Source organism: Haliotis rufescens, unplaced genomic scaffold (assembly GCF_023055435.1).
Source record: "Haliotis rufescens isolate VD_foot unplaced genomic scaffold, xgHalRufe1.0.p SCAF_38, whole genome shotgun sequence".
Classification (NCBI taxonomy): Eukaryota; Metazoa; Mollusca; class Gastropoda; order Lepetellida; family Haliotidae; genus Haliotis; species Haliotis rufescens.
The window spans coordinates 1,218,214-1,228,136 of NW_025964090.1; the positions used below are offsets into that span (position 1 = coordinate 1,218,214).

At 41.1% G+C, this 9,923-nt stretch overlaps 1 protein-coding gene across 1 annotated transcript; it reads left to right on the top strand.

Moving 5' to 3' along the window:
• Positions 1 to 778: 778 nt before the first annotated feature.
• Positions 779 to 7,735, top strand: LOC124120260 (zinc finger protein 239-like). The gene is made up of 2 exons (XM_046483040.2): positions 779 to 993; positions 5,678 to 7,735. The coding sequence occupies exon 2, from the start codon at positions 5,771 to 5,773 to the stop codon at positions 6,815 to 6,817; it is 1,047 nt and encodes a 348-aa protein (XP_046338996.2). The 5' UTR covers positions 779 to 993; positions 5,678 to 5,770; the 3' UTR covers positions 6,818 to 7,735.
• The last annotated feature ends 2,188 nt before the right edge of the window (positions 7,736 to 9,923 follow it).

Here is a 9,923-nt window from a genome sequence, read left to right on the forward strand (position 1 = left end):
TTATGTATTAATGCGCTACTGCAATCATGAGACAAAATTCATCGGTTCGATGCTAAAAAGGTGCGATTTTAGGGTGTGTAAGAAACAGATTACTGCACTCGTGTCTGTCAGATACCATTGATCTTACAACTCGTTGTTACAAAGCGTATCTAACTCGCTTTCGCTCGTTAGATACGTTTTGAAACAACTCGTTGTAAGATCAATGGTATCTGACAGACACTCGTGTGGTAATCTCTATTTATCATCCAAAACTAGTAGGCTATAGCTCCCACAGGAGATATCGCTTGGATGAGATCAAGCGATATCTACACTGTAGATATCGCTGCAATGAAATTACATCACAATGCTTTGCAGACCATTGTGACGCCACTGGTTACCGTGACGTCACAATCAAATGACATCACTAATGGCTCTCCTACTGAAGCTGTAAGCAGTTCTTTTTTACACTGAAGACACTGCTAATTACTGTCAACAAATTGGAAAAACTCTTTGACAAAAGTGGCAAAAATCCTCGGCAAGCATCGGAATTTTTCCACTTTTATCAACTCGTGTTGATATATTTGATATCAAAAGACACCCGGGTGAGATTCTCTATATACACACTGCGCCTTTCAGTGGATGTCTAACAACGTCTGTGGACATGCGTTTGGCCTATAGACGTATGTACGTAGTAAAACGGATATAGCGTAATGTTAGTTTTATTACTATGTCCTTTTTGAAGACAATCGTTTGTAAAAGTTGATTTGTCGGGGTTTGAACTTACACCCAAAGCAATGAACGACTGAAGAACCTCTGGACATTGAAGCTGGTGGAGTGGTGTCCCTTTGACGTTCGTCATTACTCGTTCGATCCGATCCGGAACAACAAACGATACAATGTCAGGTCTCAAAGATTATTAGGTCTGAGTCCACTTGACCCGTGATGGAGCAAAAATGTAGGCAGTCTGCAGAATATCGGGAAGCAGAACGTGAAATGTTGAAAGTAATTTGAAAGGTGGGTTTTCTGTGAAGAAGCGAACACAAGGCCTAGACATGAAAAACGTTTCTACAATAAAATCGCACTGCACAATCACTAAATCAGCGCAACATTATTGTTGGGGAGACGAAAATGTCTAAATGGATGCTAGTGAACTATTTGACAATAGATTCTATCCTTGGCAAAAACTGAAGTTCAACGGGCTCAGTTCTTTAGGCTAGCAAGCTCCGACTTGGTATGGCTTAGTTACGCATTACCGATCTCGCGTGGCTCCTTGCCTAGTCTGCGGGGTGCAGCCTTCTTTCGACTACCGTAAATTTCGTCTACAGTCAGTTCGACGAAAGTATTTGTGGTAAGGGGGAGTGATTCGACTACACTCACTAAATCTCGTCCCTCACTTGATACTGGACAGGTCTAAACTCCATAATACTGGAGACAAAACCCTTAATCAACTCAAACTTGAAATATAGCCCAAAAATGAAAAATATCTGCTCAGGGTAGATCTAGCTTAAATTAGCAGTAAATAGGGGGAAGCACTCTGTGACTGACAAAACATATATTAACAAGCTTAGCTCCCCCTTCTCTTGTGTCGTCTCTCATATGTCTTTCAGTTATTTTTAGGGCAACAATGCAGTTTACCGGGCACAGCCCGAGCTCTACCATCCGCTCAAGTACTGCGCTATAGTGCCACCGCTGTCTCCTTATACCGTTACCGTGCCTCTGGTGACTCTCGCTTCACGATCCAACACCCGTTTTCGGTCTTAGGGAAACTTACACATCTTTACAATCAAACACCCGTTCTCGGTCTTAGGGAAACTTACACGTCTTTACGATCCAACACCCGTTTTTCGGTCCTAGGGAAACTTACACGTCTTTACGATCCAACGCCCGTTTACAGTCTTAGGGAAACTTACACGTCTTTACGATCCAAAACCCCTTTTTGGTCATTAGGGTTAGCTTGCTTTGGGCAAGGGTTAGCCATAAATTCTTACCTTTTCAAGCGTTAATCCAGTTAATCCCATTGGTGGGTCATGTTGACATAAACAATTGCGGGTGTGGTTTCAAGAAAAGATGAATGGGAGAGCGGACCGTGACGTCACACGCATGCGCAATTCATTGTTTACTGAATTACGCATGCATGTCAATGGGGATTCTAATGACCTGTTAAACGAGATCTGATTACATGTGATAGCGCCTGTGGTCCAGTGGTAGAGCGTCGGCTAATTAACGCATTAATTAGCAGAGCCGGTGAGCCGTCGAAGCGTGTTCGAGCCCCCACAGCACTAATTGGATCGGAAAAAGTGCGCCCGGTAAAGTGCACTACTCCCATTTTTAGTATAACAGAATTAGAACAGAACAAAAGTTTATTCAAGGAAAAGGCTTGGTTCATTGCACCCTTCGTTTACATAGAGAATCTCACCCGAGTGTCTTTTTATATCAAATATATCGACACCAGTTGATAAAAGTGGAAAAATTGCGAGGCTTGCCGAGCATTTTTTCCACTTTTATCAATGAGTGTCTTAAGTGTAAAAAGTACTGCTAACAGCTTCAGTAGCAGAGCTATTAGTGATGTCATTTGATTGTCACGTCATGGTAACCAATGACGTCACAATGGTCTGCAAAGCATTGTGATGCAATTTCATTGCAGCGATATCTACAGTATAGATATTGCTTGATCTCACCCAAGCGATATCTCCGGTGGGAGTCAGTTTTGGATGATAAATTATTATCCCCACGTCACACCACAGGACCATGTAACAGTAAAAATATAAAAAAGTCGCAAAAAAAATCAGAGACGATTTGGCCTTGTCAATGAATTTGTTTGCGACTTTTTAATATTTTTATTGTTACAAGGTCCTGTGGTCACATGTATTCAAACCTCACCTTTTTTCAAGCACCTTAACCTGACCAAACGCTTAATGATGTAATTAAGGTAGACACTTCAAAGCCAAATGAAGACACCAAAGTGTTCCACAATTGCTGCAGAAGTCATGTTGCGAATAGGGGGCACGATTGGCCCAGTCGTCTAAGGTGCCGCAATTCGCTGTGCAGAGTTGCATCCCTTGGGCATGCCAGAAACCTATGATTGTGGGTTCGAATCCCGATTCGCCCCGATTATGTTTCTAGGCTCATGGGTTTCACCGAAGTGGTAAACGTCTGAGACCTGCATCACTTGGGGCTTTCCTCCCACATTAAGCTGACATGCCGTGATATGACTGGAATACTGTTAAAAGCAGCGTTAAACCCAACTCACTCACTCACTCACTCACTCACTGTCCTTGAACAACAATGGTGCACCATTCCTGTACCTTCCAACTGATGTCGACTTTAGCCCAGTACAGATGGTTCAGCCTTTGTTGCTAAGCCAATAGTATGCTAATTAAGGGAGACAATTGGGAGCACTTTAACTTTTGCAATAGTATTTTTGAGAAAATGTTATTGTGATACTATTGCAATATAGATACAACTGTTACCATAGTATTGTGACAGTTTGATCTGTACCATCCTCCAACAGGAATTTCTTGCATTATTTGCCATGGTGACAAAGCTTTACACATCTGCCGAGTCCTAGATCCATCGGATTGTTTTGGAATTTGTCAGGGAATAAGGAAGGAAGCCTAATCATTGTATGCTATATACTTAGGAACTTCAGAATGAATGCTCCATGTGTCTCTCACAGCATGGTGTGTTGTTGACCAAAGCGAATGCAAAGTAAATGATGAACAGCATTTTTGTTCATTTTTGTATAAATTCTATTGATATAGTATACAATAGCATAGCACCCCATCAATATTAAGTGACCCGTGAATATTCCGGGGTAGAATAGGTCGTAAAAAGTAAAAGGCGACTATGCTTGTCGTAAAAGGTGACTAACGGGATCGGGTGGTCAGGCTCACTGACTTGGTTGATACATGTCATCGATCCCAATTGCGTGGAACAACAAACCAACCATACATCAATATTAAGTATTGACTTTTTAAATACCATTGATGTATTTCTTCTTTGATAGGCATTTCGAAGTTGGAGTTCTAAGTAAGGATAGGATTTATGGATGAACAACTTCTTTATTAATTAATTAATAATTAAGAGCAAGGGTAGTAACACGGTCACTTGCTTGATAACGGTGTTAGAACCTTCACTGAAATGTCGCTCTTAATCATTAATTGATAAATAAAGAAGTTGTTCATCCATAAACCCAATCCTTACTCACACTGAGGTATTGTCATCAAGTCTTGGACGGTTATGATGCATCCATAGTTTGAGCCATCATTAATGCCCTACTGCAGATGCATGGTGTCTAGGATTTAACACCTTCAGATCCTTGACAAAGCCGATTATGTACTGTTTGTATTGACGTGCATACAACAGTGGCGTTATGGAAACCTGTTTCATACTCTGTGAAACTGAAACATTGGTTCAATGCCCTGCAGATCACCCATTAAGGACATTTCTCTCATTTGTCCAATTTCCAACATACTGGTGCCTCTGACTTCTGACTTCGATGATGTAGATCAGGCATTTCAATGTACAAATGTTGTGATCTGTAGTCATTTGAGATTTTGATGTGCAACAGAAAAACATGAAAAAAGGGTCCTTGTCTACATGCACACATTGTGATCAGGAGTGAGTGAGTGAGTTGGGTTTAACACCGCTTTTAACAGTATTCCAGTCATATCACAGCGTGTCAGCTTAATGTGGGAGGAAAGCCCGAAGTGCATCTTCCCGAGGCAAGAGAGTTAACTGACTATAAAAGTCCAGTTTCCACCCTTGCCGAACTAGGCTGGTATTATGGAGTTACATTTTGGCTGGACTAACAAGTCTATGCATAGTCCAATCAAAATCGCGCTCCGAAATTGAAATCTGGTTCGTAAACTGTCGTGCAGATTTCGGTCGATTGCAGGATTTGCAAAGCATGTGCACCGCCAACTCGTTGTCAGCAGATATATTCCAAATCTTTTCATTTTTTTAATCAAGATGCTCACATGATTTTATGCATTTCGCTATGTAAGACCCGTTTTATCATAATATAGATCTTGATTATCGATCAGATCGTCCTGACTCGGCGCCATCGTTTTTACGCAAGTGATGAGAGAGGTGGAATCTGATTGGCCCATAGGAGAGGCTTAAAAGGGACATAACTGGTAATAGCCACTGGTGGCGCTACGATCGTGCCCAGTAATTCCAGCCTAGTTTGGCAAGGGTGGAAACTGGACTTTTAAAGTCAGTTAACTCTCTTGCCTCGGGAAGATGCCCGAAGTGATGCAGGTCTCAGACGTTTACCACTTCAGTGAAACCCACGAGCATGGGTATGGTGCTGAAAAACCTAGAAACATAATCGAGGCGAACCGGGATTCGAACCCACAATCATAGGTTTCTGGCGTGCCCAAGGGACGCAACTGTGCACAGTGAATCGCAGCACCTTAGACGACTGGGCCACCAGTGCCCCCTTGTGATCAGGAGGACATTTGGAATGGGGACTATTTTCAGCCTATTATTACTGTTTTGCTAAGTTTGTGAGTGAGTGAGTTAAGATTTAACGTCACATCGGCAGTATTTCAGCCATATCGTGATGATTGCTAAGTTAGGGTTTCAGGTAAGTTTGTATGGCACTGGCTGTAATATTAATGTTGTGGTTCAATTTAGTAATGGCAAGATCAATATGACCAAAGAATAGAAATCAGATTTTAATTTTCCTTTTCAGATTTGTGTCAGTTTGACAGTTGTAGCCTGTTCCTCTGAAAACATCTGCAGATGATTCTTGAGAGAAGGTATTTTTGTACCTGTTATCGTTCACATGCATGACTTTATCATGGAAGAAAGAGACTTACAGATAAGTAACCGAGACACCAAAACAGACGCTGAATGTGAGAGAATATTTATGGCGACAAGTGATGTCGAGAAACCTGATGAGGATGAAAGAAGAGTCAAGCCATATCAGTGTGGTGAATGTGGGAGGGTTTTTAAGCATTCAAGTAGCCTACAGGCACACATGAGATCTCACAGTGGAGTCAAGCCATACGAATGTGGGGAGTGTGGGAAAACATTTACAATATCGAGTGACTTGCAGAGACACATGAGAAGTCACACTGGAGTCCGGCCGTACCAGTGTAATGAGTGTGGGAAGGCTTTCGCAACATCCAGTCAACTAACTACACACAAGAGATCTCACAGTGGCATCAGACCTTATGAGTGTACTGAGTGTGGGAGGGCATTTACCCGATCAGGCCATCTGCAGAGGCACAAGAGCTGTCACAGTGACGTCAAGCCGTTTCAATGTAACAAGTGCGAGAAAACATTCTCACGGTCATGTGACTTGCAGAGACACATGAAGTGTCACAGTGACCTCAAACCATATGTTTGTAAGGAATGTGGAAAAGCGTTTGCCAGATCGGGCTACCTGTTGATACACATGAAATATCACAGCGGAGTCAAGCCATATCAGTGTGGCCAGTGTGGTAAAACTTTTACAGAAACAGGTAACCTCAGGCTGCACATGAAATATCACAGCGGAGTCAAGCCACACCAGTGTAGCCAGTGTGGGAAAGCATTTACAAGATCTGTTGAGCTGCAAAGACATATGAAGAGTCATTTTAATGTTCAGACTTATAATTGCAGTGAGTGTGACTTGGTGTTCACACGATCGGCTGAACTGCAGAAGCACATGACTTCTCACAGAGGTGTCAGGCCTTATGAATGTAGTGAGTGTGGGAAAGCCTTTGCTCATTCAAGTACCCTGCAAAGCCACATGAGCTGTCACAGTGAAGTTAAGCCTTATAAATGTAGCTCTAAAGTCAGCCAAACTCTTTTGAACCTTTTAGGCGACCGGGCATGTAAAAAGTAATGCCAGCACCTGGTTGGTTGGTTTGTTGTTTAACACGGCACTCAGCATTATACTCAGTAAAAGGCGACTAACGGGATCAGGTGGTCAGGCTCGCTGACTTGGTTGATGCATGTCATCGATCCAAATTGCGTGGATCGATGCTCATGATATTAATCACTTGATTGTCTGGTCCAGACTCGATTATTTACAGACCACCGTCATATAGCTGGAATATTGCTGATTGCGGCGTTAAACAACAAACCAACCAACCAAACTGACATACCACACACTCAATAGGCTGAAACAACCAGAATCAGGCATCAGTAATGAATCCTTCTCTTCAGAGCCACCCATGTGCACCATGCCAACAGTGTCTCATATCAGTAATAGGGGCGGTCGGGTAGCCTAGTGGTTAAAGCCTTAGCTCGTCACGCCGAAGACCTGGGTTTGAATCCCGACATGGGTACAATGTGTGAAGCCCATTTCTGGTGTCCCCCGCCGTGATATTGCTGGAATATTGCTAAAAGCGGCGTAAAACCATATTCATTCACTCATATCAGTAATAGAGCTGGGACAATTCATCCAAAAATTGTACCACAATATTAATTTCATATGAGACCTAAATTGAATGTAGGAATATAGTATTGAAAAAATATTTATTACTACTTTCTGACAGTACACTCGTATGTGCACGAGTATATAAGCTGTTGCTTGTCATGTTTTGGCCAGAGGAATCGTTATGAGTGACATACACGTGCTAATGGCATTTATTTACTCTTTTTTTAATCCTAAGCCTTGCATGACTACATCTATACCCTACAGCTTTATGACTTGTTCTGTATTAAAGCTTGATGTCAGTCTTTGTATATGGTACACACAGCTTTATAAATATTGTGACTCAGCATGGTAAAAAAATAAAGAATTACAAATGTTTTCTTATTGTTTCTTGTCGCAGGACATTTATGACTGCAAGCTACAAGTTTGCAGTTTTAACCTTTTCTCTTTTATTTACTGGACTTTCTATGGTTATCATGGTCTGTGGTCATATGACCTGGTGATGGGTATGCAAGCCTACATGCATACCCTAAAACAATGTGCACTGCAATAAATACATTAAGAAACCAAGGCAATTGAGTGTAAAATGTTTTCCTTGAGCGCCAGGCAGGGTAACAAGTACCATCTTTTAACATCTTTTTGCTTGATGCACCCGGGGATTACACCGCCAACCTTCCGTCACCTAGGAGACGCTCTATTCCCTACACCATGGAGGTGATCCATGCGAATGAAGCTGAAATTTGCAATCTTGTTCAGAAATGATTGGGATTGTAAAATATAGTCATTCTTGCAAATTTAGTTACTTGTTTCATATCTGTTAATAGTTTTACCCTCAGTATTTAATTTTATATATATCAATACTGACTGCAACTTTGTTAGCTGCTGTCTTTGTTGACATTTATGCTGTTAACTACACATATCCAGGTGAGCTAGAGGATGGCGGCACTATTTTGTTTGACACATAAAGCATAACTTTCATTCTTTGATTCTCAGCTGCAGTATCTTGGTGATCAAACCGCTTAAAATATGTTAAGCGACTTCTGATATATTACATTTTGAGTAGTAAACACAATGACACGTCGCTCAATATTTTTCTGCTCACCGAATACGGCAACTAAAGTCACCATAACTGATAATGTTGAATATGCTGGTATGAATAAGATCATCTGTAGACTAAGTGTCATGATACAGCATGACAAACTTGTTTGAAAATCTAAGGTCCAAACTGATGAAGGCGACGTGTGGCAACTTATTAATGACAGCCTCTCGGACAGAGGAGTCTGGATCAGAGATGTGTTTCTTGTAGTTCAGGAAGCTTTGCTTGAATTCATATGTATTAGCTGCATCTGGAGCTGGTTGTATGTAAAAGGAGGATCCTTTTAGTATATGTTTCTGTATTCTCCCATTTAGGTGATACAGTGGAAGATGTGCGCGAGCAGTGATTCATGCCAATGGGGTACAATGACACGCAATAAGCCACCAAGCCTCAGCTTCTGACAAGCATCTACTTGTGACATGCTGGAACCCCCAAAAGTGCAGTTTGGTTTTACTTGGCTTCAATACATTTGTGAATGTTTTAGGATTATTGTAGAAGTTGTGCTTCATCATAAAAATGTATTCATGTTAGAAACAACAATTTTGTGAAGAGGAGCATATCCTTCCCTCAAATGCCTTCTTGGAACACAAGGGGTGGTCGGGTAGCCTAGTGGTTAAAGCGTTCGCTCGTCACGCCGAAGACCCGGGTTCGAATCCCGACATGGGTATACTGTGTGAAGCCCATTTATGGTGTCCCCCGCCGTGATATTGCTGGAATATTGCTAAAAGCGGCGTAAAACCAAACTCACTCACTCACTCACGGAACACAACTGACGATTGTAAACAATTTTTTCAGAAAAAGAGCCAAGTGAATATTGTAACAAATTTATTCCAAATGAACAAGTTGTCACACAGTGAGTCATGATGAAGCATGAGACACACAACAATCTGTTACTCAACATGTTTCTTCTAAGACAACCCTTTCATTTGACGATCACAGATTTCTTCCGAAAAAGATCTCTAGACGGAGGTAGAAAAAGATTGAACTTTTTCAATTTCTATCACCACTTACAGATACTTTCAGATGAAAATGCTAAAAATGGGCACAAAAGTAACAGGTACATAAACAGTTGGGCTTTCCATGTTAAATAGAGAAAAAACTGAAAAAATAAAGAATACAAATTGGTACAATTAATTCGACAAGAATTGAAGGCAATTTGTATTCCATTGCACACATAGTGTTCAGAGTATTCCATCTTCTGCTGCTTGCTTTTGTAATTCTTCCATATAATTGTAATATTACAAAGAATCTTATTTTGGTGTCCATAAAAGTCAGTGGACTGAAAATATGATAGAGTCTGATGAGATTTATTTAGACCAAAATATCAGTAGAACAAACACATTTTCATGAATTCATAAATGAAGACCTCATTTCTCACAAAGTACAAAGTAATTTTCTCATCCTCCACATTGTTTCTCTAAAAGTGAATGACAACAAACAGCCACTTTTTGTTCAGGATTTTCTTTTCTTTGTTTT

What these genes read in the sequence shown, in the direction of transcription:
- LOC124120260 (XM_046483040.2), top strand. Translation starts at nt 5,771, where the DNA reads ATGCATGACTTTATCATGGAAGAAAGAGACTTACAGATAAGTAACCGA.